Source organism: Heteronotia binoei, chromosome 9 (genome assembly GCF_032191835.1).
Source record: "Heteronotia binoei isolate CCM8104 ecotype False Entrance Well chromosome 9, APGP_CSIRO_Hbin_v1, whole genome shotgun sequence".
NCBI lineage: Eukaryota > Metazoa > Chordata > Lepidosauria > Squamata > Gekkonidae > Heteronotia > Heteronotia binoei.
The window spans coordinates 63437315-63453367 of record NC_083231.1 but is presented as its reverse complement, the minus strand read 5'-3'; the positions used below and the strand labels follow the sequence as shown (position 1 = coordinate 63453367).

The following is a 16053-nucleotide window of genomic DNA, read 5'->3' as shown; positions in this document are numbered from 1 at the left end:
AACCAGAGTTTGAAACTGTTTGTAGCTGATGGCAGTTCTGGCTAAAATAAATGCTGACAGGCATTAACCATGGTTAGCACCACTGCAAATGTAACACTATACTACATTTAATCTAAAAATGAAAGGGCAACAGAATATTCATAAGGGACAGGAGGTGAGGGAAAGGGTTGAAATGCATGAGCTTGCACCATATTATTTCTCTATTAACCACTGTTAAGAAATCAGCAATGTTATGTCTACTCTAGGCCAAAGACACCAGTTCAAGTGGCCCTACTAGGTTATTATAGTCTACAATGCAACAATAATTGCAAAGATGTATTATAAACAAATGTTTGATACAAATAAATGTCTTTAGGTCAGAAAACTATCGGGGACTAAGTGCAGAAGAATATAATTGCTTTACTTGGCATAAGTCTTATAAATCGCCTTTTCTATATCAGTAATGTAAGAAATTCAGCATACAGTATACTCCACTGAGTTACAAAGAACAAACTATCCTCTAGTAAGCTGCTCAGAGTTCATATACTCACCACAGGCAATAGTCCAATATATCATAGAGTCGGGAGCTTGATAGAGGATTCGATATGGTGCCACCCTTGCACTAGAGTCTAGTACAACATCAAGAGTGCCCACAAGAAGACCTGGAGAAAAATTAATTTAGTTAGTAACCACACTGGTTTCTTGTAACAGACATCAAAATTTGAAAATAACACAACATTTTACAAGAAGAAGACTGCAGATTTATACCTCGTCTTTCTCTCTGAATCAGAGACTGAGTGGCTCACAATCTCTTATATCTTCTCCCCCCACAACAGACAGAGGGTGGAGCTGAGAGGGCTCTCACAGCAGCTGCCGTTTCAAGGACAACTCCTGCAATAGCTATGACTAACCCAAGGCCATTCCAGACAGGCTGAATTGCTGGAAAATCCCTACACACATGCATGCACGTGCACGCGCACACACACACTCATTTGAAAGGACAGGACTTTTCTTCAAAACCATCGTAACACAGAGATCCAACCTGTTTCAACTAATGCGAAGTCCATTCTGGCATTTTGAAGTTCCCTGCATAATTAGAATGAGACTTTCAGTGGGCATTCAGCTGACATCTCTCTCCTCTGGATTGTAGCTGTTCATCATTCTTTGGCCAGAAGTAATCTCTCCATTTCTTCTCTCCATACCCATTAGCTCACATCTCCTTTGTTCTAGTCTCCGTCAATAAGAGTCAGGCATAGCCTACACAGCATTAACACAGTGAACTACACTCTGCTCATGCAAGAGCACTGAGTTATAAATAATTGAACACCCTCTGAGACTTTGACCTTCCTTGTCACATCTCTTCTTTAGAACCTTTGTTAAGTGAAGAGACAATGCTGTACTGAATATTTTCTCAAGCTGTCCTTGGCAGGTTTCAAAGGTATTCAAGAATTTGCTTTCAAAACTTGCTTTGATTTTCCTCTTTCAGCGCACATTTCCCTTAATTTTTTTTTAAAATATCAAAACATCAGAGGTAACTTTAATAGGGCTGGTAATAGGGTTGCTAACTCCAGGTTGGGACATTCCTGGAGATTTGGGGGTGGAGCCTGGGGAGTGACCTCAGCAGGGATGTGATGCCATACAGTCCACACTGCAAAGCAGTTATTTTCTCCTGGAAAACTGATCTCTGTCACTTGGATAGTAGTTGCAATTCCAGGAAATATCCAAGCCACACATGGAGGCTGACAAAAGAAGAGGAACAATTCCAGTGGGAGATCTGTGTTAGGGCAAAATGTGCAGCCAAAATGACAGTATATAACGAATATAGTGTGGCTTTTATGAGCCACAACCAGATACATGAAGTGTTAGATTCAGTTACCAGAGATATATATGTCCAAGGCTACAAATGATTTTCCAGGAAACCTGAATCTTCTAGACCCCTGTGTAATATTTTCCACATGGACCTCTATTGTTTCTAGCCATAGGTGCGTATCTGCCAACTGACTCCCAACAACTTCATGTATCTGATTAAGCGGGCTACGGCACATACTAGTTCATTTCATGATAAATGCATTAGCCCTTAAGGAATCTTACAGCAATGTGTCTTTAATTCCAGCAGAGTAACTCAGGCTGCCTGGGGTTTAATGCTGGTATGCACCACATCCTAGGTGAAAAAAAGCAAAAATTCTTCAGACAGCAATGGCCAACTTCCTCAGCTGGTGGTGGAAAGGAGGAGACTCAGTGCCTGGAGCCAACTTCTCCAATCCATATCATCTCTCAAAAAACTTTGGCAAAAGAATTTTGGCTTGAGGAAGAATCTGGCAGTTGCCTCTTCCATCAGGAAATGAGGATATTCTAGAAACTGCCAACTGGCCTACCCTACCCTGACTCAGTACGTTGCTCCTTGGTGCCAACAAATGCATTTCCTTGTTCTCCTTGTACAGTTTGATAGTCTATCTTCTTGTACAGTTTACTCCACCTGCTGTCTCTGCATCAGGATCATTTCGTTTGCACTTTTGCTTCCCTTGGTTTTAAGTCTCACTTTCAGCATTCTACTTTTCTGTATAACAAGGACATTAGAATCCTAATGGTTTAAATTGTTTTTTCCACATCAGTGTGCTTTGAAGCTTTGAGAGTAGAAAGGCATACCTTAGGTGTAAGAAATGGTAAATTGCAAAGTTTAAATATGTGTGAGCAGACTAGGGCTGGTAATAGGGTTACCCTGTGGGTTAAATATTGCTTGACTCCATGTATCACATGGTGATATCTGAGCCTGCATTTACTGTCTTCCACAGGAAAAGTTTCATTCCAATGGCACAAAATCTGGAATAGATACTGGGTACTGGGACAGATGTCAGCCTCTTTCTGCAGTGTTAATCTGCAGCTGAATTCTGGTCAGAGTCTTCATCCATGTGACACCATTATGAAACAGAGGAACCTATGAAAGCATGAACGTAAATATAAGTAAGTGACATGTAAAAATGTCAAAGCTACATTGGAGTTTTAATTTCAAAAAAATCTGATTTTAGCATGATGGTTTGCAAACATTCTTCATTTAGAGGAAAATTTACTATACATCATTTTCCCCATTTGGCAGCTGGCATATGTAGAGCATTTCTACATCACTGGCATGTTATTTCACACATACCAGGATGCACTCCTCCACCTAGGATTGGTTTGTATAGGGGGGAAAATATTAGAAATTTGCTTGTCAGAGCTGATTTAAGGAAAGGACAGAAGACCATGGATATGCCAACTAATGGGAACCCAGAGATGTGGTCACTGCAAAGCAGGTAAATTCACGCTGTGATGTTTTTGAGGACAGCAACAAGAACATCAAGTTGCAATTTTCTTTTTTTGCCACTTGCAAAACAAAACAAGCTAATTTGCACATGTGAGCGATATTATGTGGGCATGTCAATGAGGGCTATAAGAACTCATATAGTCGAGCACCAAAGTAAGAGGAAGTCGGCTAATATGGTGGAACATTTTCTGTGTATGGGACATACAGCAGAACAACTTAACTTTTCTGTATTGTATACCTACCAACCACAGGATTATACTATAGAAAATATCCAATGGATATTACTTCAAAAGGAGACTTGGTTTATCTTTAGGTTAAAATCTTATGCACCTTTTGGTCTTAACTTGGCATTAGATTTTTCACCATACATTTAAAAGGTGTTTGTCTCCTTTAATTTGGAAACATACTTTGAAGGACTTTTGTATATTTTGGTGCCTTTGGTTATTGGGAAAACTGTTTTGTGAACTGCTTTTTGAGATTTGCGCAGCTTGTGAATTTTTTCCCAGGGGCACTTGACAACTAGAACATCTACAATTTGACTAAAAGGATTTTTGGATAGTTTTGGTGACTTTATTTTACCTGGAAAATTATTTTGTAAACTGCTCCTTGTAAATTGTGTGGCTTGGAATGCTTGCTATTTAAAATGTACTGCACCTTTAAATTGTGCTTTGGTAAAATGTTGTGCCTGGCTTTTACTGCGAGTCGTTGTGAATAATATATAAATACATATATGAATGCTTGTATGCACATTTTGAATATCTGAATAATTGTTTGATGGTTCTACTCCCCGGTGTTTTCTTTTTACTACTGTTATTCACACTGGGGTACCCCTTTATTTGGTCTATTTTCAGAAATTTACTATGCATCACAGAGGGTCTCTTATTTTTTATTGGCCAGACTTCAAAGAATTATTCAGCTCAAGCTAAACACTTTACATTTAAGGATAGACACCCTACCATATCTTGTACTTCCCGAAAAACTGGTTTGGGGGCCTTTATGTATGTCCTTGCACTCCAGACTGTTCAGTCTGAGATTCACAGGAAGTAAGCAGCAAAATAAATAAAACAAAAGAAATACAGTCCATATTGGCGGTATTCTAGAGTTTGTGACCTTTCTTTATGTAAACACAAATGATCCAAAATCTAGATGAGCTCAATTCTTTGCAGCTCTCTCTCCTATACCCTATTAGCATATCTAGTTACACTATTCATGCATAAATCCCATTGTAATCGATGGAGTGAATTGCTTCTCATCACCTCGGGAGACTCTGAACCTCAAGAGTCATATTACCATAAAACTAAAGCTTGCTTGGAGTTGCAACATGTCTCAGTGCTTGGATGTTCATATGCTGCATAATAAATTAGCAGAGGGATACAAACAAAGCATAATCTGCTATTAAGGAGTCAGAGTTCAAGCCATAACATTTAGCAAAGACAACAGCTTATTCCCCCATATTTGGGATCCATTATTTTAAATTGTGTACAGCTGTGGTGTTCTGCCAGTTTCAACCGCATCCCAGATCCCCCAGTCTGCTCTTCCTCAACTTTCATTCTGTATAATTCTGCTTCCAATTCTCTATCTACATATTGCTCCTGTACCCTACCAGCTCCCTCTCTCCCTGTATTTCAGAGTCTGATGCCTGACCCATCTTATTCCTCTCAGACAACTTATTTCTTGGTAATCTCAACAGCTGATATCCCTTCCAACCCAATGATTTCCTACTTCCTTTCTTTCAATCTCTGCTTCTAGATGGATTCCACCACATACTTTGGACACTTCCTAGATCTTGTCTTCGCTAAAAAATTAGTGGTTCCCCCCTCCCCCAAACTCACTGCTGAAGAATATTCTGTCTGACCCTCATCTTATCTCATTCCACATTACATACAGTCTATGTGACCCACACTCAGTTTCTTGTGCTTTCCATAATTTGCAGGCAATGCATGTAGTGGCTTTCTTGGAAGCTGCCTCCACCTCCCACATTTCAACTTTCTCCACAGACTGCAGTTACTCATCCACTGTCCTTTACTCTTTATTTCTATCAATTTCCTAGACCAACATTAATCTCACTCTGGCTCACACATTCCATCTGGTATCTCTGTTCAGACTTTCATAGTTAAATGCTAATTTTTGCTCACTCCTAGAAAAGAAGAGCTGGCTGATTTTGTCCATTATACATTCATCCTCTTTCTTCTGAACTGCCATCTGCTAAGCTAAGCAACACAATGAAACTGCCATCACCAAGTCAAGGAATCCCCAGTATCTCTTTTCCACTTTCAGTGCTCTGTTAAAATCTGCCCTATCACCTCCTTCCTCCTTAAAACATTGCATTCTTTCAGAACAATCTGTCCTGATCTCTCCTACACCATTTCCATCCTCTTTCAGTTCTTTCTTCACCTCTTTTTAATCTTTCCTCTCATCCAAATGCCTCACTTAATCAGTCACCTATCCTACTGGCCTTATCCAATTTCTTCACATACTACCTTGATTCAATTATTTCACAGCTTTTGGTTGCCAACTCATCCGCCATTCTTTCCCAACCTTTCCTCTGGTTCCTTTTCTACTGTGCTCAGACATGCCTCAGTTTGTCCCATTCTGAAAAAGCCAACCCGTGATTCACCCTCCCCCTCAAACTGGTTCCTGATTTCCACTTTGCTGTTTATTCTCATTGTCACATCCTCCTCTCCATCAGCTTCACTCTTGATGTTATTTTCTGTGACTGTCCACAGCTGGTTCTCCCTTAATTCTTCTTTCAGTGTTCCCACAGGGAAGCTTTCCCACTGCCTTCCCCATCTCTGCTGGGCTTCCTTAGGAACCTATCCTTGGCCCATTTTTTTCCTACATATTATCCCTGATTGGCCATGTCTAACCTGATGGGTTTAGGTATTATATACTGATGATATCCAACTCACTCTGAACTTACTTCTTCCCTCCTGCCTCTTGTTTAATATTTCCACTTGGATGTCTCTTCATCATTTCAAACTGAACTTGACTAACTTCTCATTTTTCCTCCCAGTCTTTCATCTCACTGTGCTCTTCACATTCATCACAATCAGATCTGTAAAACAGGCACAAACCCTTGGCTTTATCTTTGAATATGAGTATCTTTTGAGTCTGCTGCCTATTTGTTACTTTTCCCTTTACAATATTCTTTAAAAAAGATCTTCAGCACCCTCAAATAACTCGACTGTTTTTCCTCTGATTGCCTGAAACTGCCTTCCACATCATCTCCATGATGCCACTTCTCTCACTTCCCTTTCTGCAAGGCATCTGACACAGCTTAGTTTCAATACAGAATGAAAGTACAAGTATGTGTAGCTGAAACGAAGGCATAGTCTTCATTGTTCATTCTTCTCCTTGCTTTGTGATATCATTTATGATAAATTTGAGGCTGTTCTCTTAAGGTTCTCAAGACAAAGATACATTTCATTGTATCAGGTAAACAGAGCATGCACATTGATAGCACTGTGCAAAAAACCCAAAACCCAACCCAATGAATAACTCATTAAATGATTCAATGAATAACTCATTCTAATAATTACATTGGATTATATCTATCACCTAGACTAGCACGATTCTATGCAACAGCCTATGAGCTTTAACAATGAGGACATCACTGTCACTTTGGGTAACAACATAACAGAGACACTACATGCTAGCATACAACAGTCACATGAGCGCTATATCAACCAAATTCCAAAAGGTAAGATTTATTCATTAACAGTCAAGCCCTTGTGGCAACCATCAAGCGACTGGTTTTAGTAATAAAATACAGTCATTGTACATGTTTGGTTAACAATGTTTCTTCAACATCAAAGATCCAGTTTCTAGGGCTACATTTCCTGAACAGCCACCCTCTCTGAATTGTCCTCAAGAAGTGGGGGTGGGGGGAGAGGATAACTAGATCACCTGCTAAATGGTCTGGTAACTATGCCTGCCAACTCCAGGTTTAGAAATCCCTGGAGGTATCAGGGATGATGCCTGAGGAGAATAATGCACATACTTCACCCTCCAAAACAGTCATTTTCTCCAGGAGAACTGACGTCTGTTGTCTGGGGATCAGCTATCGTTCTGGAAGCAGGTAAGCAGTCTCAGTCATCTGTCACCTAGTGTAATTTTTAGGGTTTTTAAAAAACTAGAATCCCAGGGTCCATCCGCTCTGTCAGTCATAGAAAGCAGTTCAGAGCACAGCCAGCCACAAAATTAAAGTTTAAGGCTGCAGCCAGTGACAATTACTTCTTACAAGTCAGCAGCCATACTGATTGATCTCGCCAAACCTTATCCTCAAATCAGTCTGCAAAGGATTGCTACAGGTACTCTCAGAAGACCTGACATATAAACCAGTATTATCCATATTTTGTTAAAAGGAAGCCAGCTTCTGTTATAATGGAAGCTTAAATTTCAGTATCATTTTTAATAACATCACATGATTTTGTTACTACATTTTGTTGAAAATCCTATTTTGTTAAAAGCTGAAGGTGCCACTTCATACTCACAATTCAGTAAACAGTGGCATCTGAAAAATGCAAAGCTGTCAATATGTCTAAAATAATTTCTAATGTTTTTAAAGGGTCAAAGTAATGCTCTCATTAAAAAAAAAAAGTACTGAGGTTTGTCAGGAAGACAAGATTTTAAAGCCAGACTCAGAGTCTGGTTTCCTTGGGGCTTGTGGTCTGTCTCATCCAAGCTTCTGGAGATAAGAGAAGTCCATAGCAACATAATTCTTTCCTCTTGGCACAAGACTAAAGTTGGTTCCCAATTCTTTACTCACAGCTCCTAGTTTCTTATTTGCAAATCCAACCACAAATATTGATGATACTTGAAGCAATGTGCTTTAGACTAGACCAAATTGATCATCCAGGGTCTCAGCTCTGAAAGGAAAACTATGGTATTACCTGGTCTAAAGTCTGATCTTAATACTAACGGCTGTAAAACAGGGTGCCCTCAAGATGAAATTAAAATTAAAAAACTGAGAAGCAGTTTTACCTTGAAACAAATTTAAGTCACCCTAAATCATGTTATCCCAGGCTCTAGAGACTGTGCCTTAAAAGGGACACAGAACGTTCCCTAGCAAAAAGCCTGGGTGAAGATATTCAAAGTCAGGTGCCCCCCAGAAATCTTATTGTACAGATAAAATGTACCAGATATGGAACTGGGTAGCTGCATGTCTTCTTTACCCCATAACAAACTTTGGGCTACCCAAAATTATACTTGATGCTATATGAAACTAAACCCTTGGGATGCACAAAACGTGGATTCCGATGTCTCTATACTAATGCACAGAGACAAGAGGAAACAAACAAGAGGAACTGGAAGTCCTAATACAGGAAGGAGACTATAATAGGCCTTACTGAAACTTGGTGGGACGACACTCACAACTGAAATATTAGGATTCAGGGTTACAACTTATTTAAAAGGAACAGGCAAATGAGAAAGGGCAGAGGCGTAGCAGTATATATGAAGAAGGTATATACTTGTGAGGAAATATGCGAGTCTGAGCATGGCAGCTCCGTTCAGCGTCTCTGGGTAAAAATAAAAGGAGTAAGAAATAACAGTGATATCATTGTGGGGGTCTGCTATAGACCACCAAGCCAGGCAGAGGACTTGGATGAGATACTCCTACAACAGATTGCAAAGTTCTCCAAGAAAAGGGATACAGTGATTTCAATTACCCAGACATTTGTTGGAAGTCCAACCCTGCTAAAAATGAAAAGTCAAATAGATTCCTGACATCTTGCTGACAACTTCCTTTTCCTTCACAAACAAGGAAGAATTGATTGAAGAAGTGGAAATAGTGGGCACCCTGGGAAGTAGTGACCATGTGATTTTGGAATTTACAGTCTTAGGGAAGGGAAAAGCTATATGCAGTCAGACTTATAGGTTAGACTTCAGAAAGGCAAACTTTGATAAACTTAGAATTATGCTGGGTAAAATCCCATGGTCAGGAATACTTAGGAAGAAGGGGTTTCAGGAGGGGTGGGAGTTTCTTAGAAGTGAAATACTGAACACGCAATCACAGATTATGCCTATGAGAAGAAAAAATGGAAAAAGCCTAAAGACGACGAGTTGGCTCCATAAACAACTCTCTAAAGACTTGAGAAATAAAAAAGACTCCTTTAGGAATTGGAAGGAGGGCCTTATAACCAAGGATGAATATAAACAAATTACCAGTGCTTGTAGAGAAAGGAAAGCTAAAGCTCAGTATGAGCTTAGGCTGGCCAAAAATGCTAAACACAACAAAAAAGGGTTCTTTTCTTATGTTCAGAGTAAGAAAAAGAGCAAGGACATGGTAGGCCCATTGAGAGGGCAAGAAAGTGAAATTGTAACAGGTAATGAAGAGAGGGCGGAACTGCTCAATTTCTACTTTTCTTCAGTCTTCTCTTTTGAGGAAAATAGTGCTCAACATGGCAAAAACAGAACATATAAGGAGGGTATGAATTTCCAACCTAGGATCAGCATAGGGATAGTACATAAAAACACAGTTTCTTTAAATGAAATTAAGTCCTCAGGGCCAAATGAACTGCATCCAAGGATTCTAAAAGAGCTTGCAGATGTAATTTCTGAGCCTCTGGCTATTATTTTTGAGAATTCTTGGGAGAACAGGAGAGGTTGGAGGCGGGTGAATGTTCTCCCCATCTTCAAGAAGGGGAAAAAAGACGATCCGGATAACTACTTGACATCGATACCAGGAAAAGTTTTAGAACGCATCATCAAACAGTCAGTCCTGGAACATTTAGAAAGAATGGATGTGATTACTAAGAGCCAGCATGGCTCTCTCAAGAACAAGCCATGTCAGACTAACCTGATCCCTTTTTTTTTTTTTTGAGAAAGTGACTACCTTGCTGGATCAGGGGGATGCTGTAGACATCGTTTATCTTGATTTCAATAAGGCTTTTGATAAGGTTCCACATACTATCCTTGTTGACAAGTTGGTAAAATGTGGTTTGGATCCTGTTACCATTGGTGGATCTGTAACTGGTTGACAGATCACACCCAAAAAGTGCTTGTGAAAGGTTCCTCATCCTCTTGGAGAGGAGTGACAAGTGGAGTGCCTCAAGGATCTGTCCTGGGATCTGTTTTGTTCAACAGCTTTATAAATGGTTTGAATGAAGGATTAGAAGGAATGCTTATTAAATTTGCCAATGATACTAAATTGGGAGGGGTTACAAATACAGTAGAAGACAGAAACAGGATACAGGGTGACCTTGACAGGCTGGAAAACTGGGCTAAAATCAATAAAATGAATTTTAACAGGGAATTTTAACAGGAAAAATGGGGGAGACCTGTCATAGCAGTAGTATGTGCGATAAGGATCTAGGGGTCTTAGCGGATCATACGCTGAACATAAGTCAACAATGTGATGCAGTGGCTAAAAAGGCAAATGTAATTTTGGGCTGTATCAACAGAAGATCACATGATGTGATGGTATCGCTTTACTCTGCTCTAGTAAGACCTCACCCAGAGTATTGTGTTCAGATTTGGGCACCACATTTTAAGGATATAGACAAGCTGGAACAGGTCCAGAGGAGGGCAATAAAGATGGTGAGGGGACTGGAGACCAAGTCGTATGAGGAAAGATCAAAGGAGCTGGGGATGTTTAGCCTGGAGAGGAGGCAGCTGAGAGGTGATATGATCACCATCTTCAAGTACTTGAAGGGCTGTCATATAGAGGATGGTGTGGAATTGTTTTCTGTGGCCCCAGAAGGTAGGGCCAGAACCAATGGGTTGAAATTAAGTCAGAAGAGTTTCTGGCTCAACATTAGGAAGAACTTCCTGACCGTTAGAGCGATTCCTCAGTAGAACAGGCTTCCTCGGGAGGTGGTGGGCTTTTCTTCCTTGGAGGTTTTTAAACAGAGGCTAGATGGCCATCTGACAGTGATGAAGATCCTGTGAATTTAGGGGGAGATGTTTGTCAGTTTCCTGCATTGTGCACGGGGTTGGACTAGATGACCCTGGAGGTCCCTTCCAACTCTATGATTCTATGAGTGAGCTTTCCCCTCTTTTCCTGGCATATTCAAGGATGGATAGGAGAGAAAAGTGTAGTTTTGTTTTGTTACAAAAAATAGAGTACACAGAAGATGGAAGTAAAGCCCTGCTCCTCCAAAACACCTTGCCGTGCTTCATTGATTCCAGTATTTTCATTGCAGCCTGGCTGACTTCCAGCTCCATAGCCAGGAGAAAATATGCTCCAAACAACAGAACAGAGACAGCTTGCCTCCATGGTCTGGTTTTATTTAAAAATAGACTTTCAACCATTTTACATGAAGGGCAGGCTCACACACTTTGGATAATTTCCCCATGGCTGCCGTTAAATGCAATAAAGGAATCAGAAAGCTCAGATACTAAATCAGTTGCTCTGCCTTGCACTGGGAGATATCTTGCTCATATCTCATCAGTATATGTCTCCTCTTTGCTACTTCCCGGCTGAAAAGTCTTGAGTCTCAGTTTCAATCCTACTTCCTCCCCAGGTCTCAGCAACATTGCCCAGAGCAACAAACAAAGTCTTTCTCCTTCTGGCCATCACAAATGGGCAGCCTGGTGCATAAAATGCCTTGGCTTGATGACAAATGCTTCTCAAGCTTCAGTTCCTACTTGGCTAAGGGCCAGAAGGCAAGAGCAAGCCAGGCCCAACTATGAAACTCCTCTCCAAGTCAACTCAGTAAGTAGCCCTGAATCTGGAAGATCACTAAGCCGGATGGAACTGTCTTCCCAGCCGAAAGGAGTTGCAAAGATGGTGGCAGTGCACATGGCAAAATGTGATGGAGTAACCCTGGCTTTCACATCACCTAGCAGTTTTCCCACTGGCTTTTATTGTCTTGGCTACTTGCTCCCAGGCTAAAAGTTAAACCAAATTCTGTTTTTTTCTCAGCAGGAGATTTTAGTTAGAGCAGAACAGCATTGCTGGTGGCAGCTGATAAAGGTCATTCAAGCTGCATGGGCCTTGACTTGCAAAACAGCCACTAGGCAGGGACCCTCTTTGCCCCCAAGCAGCACACACCTACACCTATTCAGCTCCCACAGTAGTAAAGGGATTCCAAACAGAATGCCTTGGCTAAGCAGGTAGAGAGCACTAGTCAAAGTAGTGGTCACTAGTTCCCCTACCGTTTTTCCTGATGCCTACTAGTCAAGGGCAACTGGTTAATGACAATTTCTGTCCACCCTGCTCTATCCCTCTATACACCCTGTAAAATCATAATTGTGGACATTTTGTTAATGACAGAAGTAGCTAAGAAGCTAAAGCTCAGTAAGTGATTCTGAATCTGCAAGATCACTAAACTCATGACTCCACTACATACCCAGAGATTATCCTAACGTTTTGCATCATGTGATCTGCAAGCAAGTCCCAAGCACTCAATACACTTGCTTAGAATTCAGTGAATATCAGATTTCATTGCAAAAAGTATTTCTCTAGCTCTTGTGGTTGTAATCTGATCTTGGTACATAACAATAAAAACATGAAAATAATTTGTCTGCCCTGTCTTTGAGAAACGTACAGTGTTTGTTGATGCAGAACTCAGAGAGAGAGCAGAAGTGCACTGTCTTCTGCTTAGATATCTAAAGCCATGGTGCAATCAATTTAGAAAGTCTTGAATCAGCAACAATGGAAGAGGTGCCTGATGATGACTAAATGGTACAATCCTATGTAAAAGCACTCCAGTCTATGCCCCCTGAAATCAATAGGCACAGACTACTCTAACTCTGCACTGGACTGCACTGCAACACAGAGAAACAACACCCATGCATTGATCAAGCAATGAGACACTGAAGCTTAGATGGACTTCAGCAAAGAGGTAAAGTATGTCAAGGAGCAACTAAGGGTAATCCAAATATTTCATTTCCCTACCAAGGTATCATAAACTGGAAAGCACCCTTATAATGGTGCCCATTATCTTGGTGATTTTAAGCTTGGAAACTGAAATCTACCATTAAGCAACTGCAGTTTTCCCCAGTTGCACTTCTGTTAGTACAGCTGAATTTGTAATAATCAGGAAATGGGCACCTAACTTGTAGGCATACATAACCCCCTGAGTCCCAAGGTTCCGGTTCAAATTCAAAAGTAACATTCACAAATTCAGAATGTAAATCCAATTTATTTAAATATAGCAGAACACAACTGTGAAAAACATTCCTAAAGCTATCAATACTGGTTCATTAACCAGTGTCCCCAGAGCAGAGTTCTATCACAATTCGCTTTGTAGAAGGCACAGACAGTACTGTGGGTTCATCCAGAGGCTACGCTTGAAACTAAGTCCCAGATATCCAGTAGGCCTTCTTGCAACAGCAGGAACTCTTCTTTGTTTGGTGTAGTGGTTAAGTGTGTGGGCTCTTATCTAAGAGAACTGGGTTTGATTCCCCACTCCTCCACTTGCACCTGCTAGCATGGCCTTGGGTCAGCCATAGCTATTGCAGGAGTTGTCCTTGAAAGGGCAGCTGCTGTGAGAGCCCTCTCAGCCCCACCCACCTCACAGGCAGTGTTCCCTCTAAGCTGAGTTAGTGTGAGCTAGCTTGCAGTTCTTTAGCCTCCAGCTCACACATTTTTGTCTTAGCTCAGGAAAAATAACACCAGAGCAAACTAACTTATACAGTAGCTCAAAACTTTAATCCCACTGGCACACAAAGTGTCTGTTGTGGGGGGAGAAGATATAGGAGATTGTAAGCCGCTCTGAGTCTCTGATTCAGAGAGAAGGGTGGGGTATAAATCTTCTTCTTGTGAAGATGCTCCCCTTTCCTCCTGGCAAGATGCAATGGGGCAGCTCTGTACTAGGGTGTTCACCTTAGGCAATCAATGAAGAGTTTAGCTGTCAGCAATTCCTGCTCCTTGCTCTTCCCAGCTTCTTCAATTCTTCCTAGCCAGTGCTGCCCTCCCAGGCAACAGTGTTTAGTTCTGCCAAACTAGCAGTTTCAGATCTGTGTTCTTTTTGGATCCAAAACCTGCAAACTGGCTTTGCCTTTCAGAGAGCACTACCTTCAAATGCATCTCAATAATAATTCCTTGCCCTTTCAGCTAGCTAGTCCCAGTTATGGTGGCCCTTTCAAAAGCATGCCCCATGAGCCTTTACTAAACATTCAAATTAATATAAGCCTATGTACACATCAGGTATCTGCTAGTCTGGTCTGGCCAAATACCTATCTGAGTATTTGCAGTCTACTAATCAGACCTAGACCCCAAACCTTTTTTCCAGTACAGGTTTACCCACACATTACAAATTTCAGCATTATAACTGCCAGAGAAAGCCTCTGTCTGAAAACGCTGGTGAAGTACCAACCTTAACACTACTGTAATTGCAAATAGCTGATGCATAATTGCCAAGTTCTGGTCACCTGTTAAGTAAGATCTTTCTACTTGCTAGGGGAAATGTCCTTAATAAAGGCTTTTCCCAGATGAAAAGTTATGAATGTAGCTAGAGAAAGAAGAGGATTATTCATTTAGCCAATGGATTTCAGAAACATGTACAGTTATTTGAAGCATGATTGAGGAACTTTGTAAATTTTATTTGCTTACACAATCTTAAGTGCTCTCAAGTGGTCCTGCTTACAAAGTCATAAAATCCAACCTCTAATCAGCGAAGTTGTTTCCCTGAATTTCCATTTTTACAGATATGACATCTGTCAAGAGAAAAATTTAAATACCAGGTTCTTTACTTATCAATTGCATTATATGTCTACAGAATTATCTGCTGTTCCAGATAATGTAGAGGCTATCTTAAAATCAAACAGGTTGATTTAGGGCAAATTCTTCAGACATAAAGATTTGGTTGTCTGTGCACTGAAAACTGCAATTTTGCATGCATTAAAATTTGTTCTGTTATAACAGGAATCTCCAGTTAGTAAAACAGTCAAATAAAAATCCTTCATGTACCATATTCAGAATGATATGGACTTCTTACTGGAATTGTACAATAGCAGGCCTGGCAATTTTGTTCAGCAATTGCGGTTATTTTGGGAGCACACTTAAAACAGAAAAGCTGAATACAATCTGCATATTTTATTTGCACATAATCAACTATATTTGCATAAATCTTTGGATGCCAGGTCATAATTGATAAGCATGTTACTAAATCCTGTGGTGCTCATGAATGTTTGATTTTTGCCTTTGTGTACAATTTTGTTTTCAGAAATTAGTTCTTGACACAATACTAAACTCATCAATGTATTACATCTACCTGAAGTGACTAAGGAGCAATCCTAAGAATATTTCTTTGGAGTAAGCCCTATTGAATAAAATGGGACTTGTTTCTCGGTAAATATGCTTAGGCTTGCTCCTTAAGTACCCCAAGATCTTCAAAGTCTCAAAGTTTTTCCAAAATCATCAATAGCTATTCTTTTTAGTGTACATGACCTTCCAAGATTTCACAGCCAAGCAAAGAAATGGATGGGATTCTAAAATTAAAAAGAAATATGATAACAAAATATGGAAACTGAACATAGTTTCCTTCTATAATATCTATAAGAATTTACTTTGATGCTTTCACAACAGTCTGCTGTTCCCTAACCCTGCACCACATCAATGAAAGGGAGCAAGGTGACACAAAATGTTGGGATGTCATGACATGAGGGTGTCAAACATGCAGCCCAGGGGGTAAATCAGGTCCCTGGAGGGCTCCTATCAGGACCCTGAGAAACTGAGTCTTGCCTGCTTCCTTCTCCCGCTCTCTTGCTTCCTTCTGAATCGCAGCTTGCTTTGCAAGGCTTGCTCAATCGTACAGGAGCGATACAGCAAAACCTCTATTTTCTCCACTGACTGAGGCTCCTCCCCCTCCTGGTCCCCTGGGGGT

The 16053-nt window shown here is 40.6% G+C and overlaps 1 protein-coding gene across 1 annotated transcript in view; it reads right to left on the bottom strand.

Moving 5' to 3' along the window:
• The window catches only part of TBC1D9 (TBC1 domain family member 9), an 89858-nt gene that overhangs the window by 63476 nt on the left and 10329 nt on the right, over window positions 1-16053 (bottom strand). Inside the window, exon 2 of the mRNA XM_060246721.1 lies at window positions 531-641. Within this exon, the coding sequence (XP_060102704.1) occupies window positions 531-641 (111 nt within the window). The remainder of the gene's footprint in view (window positions 1-530; window positions 642-16053) is intronic.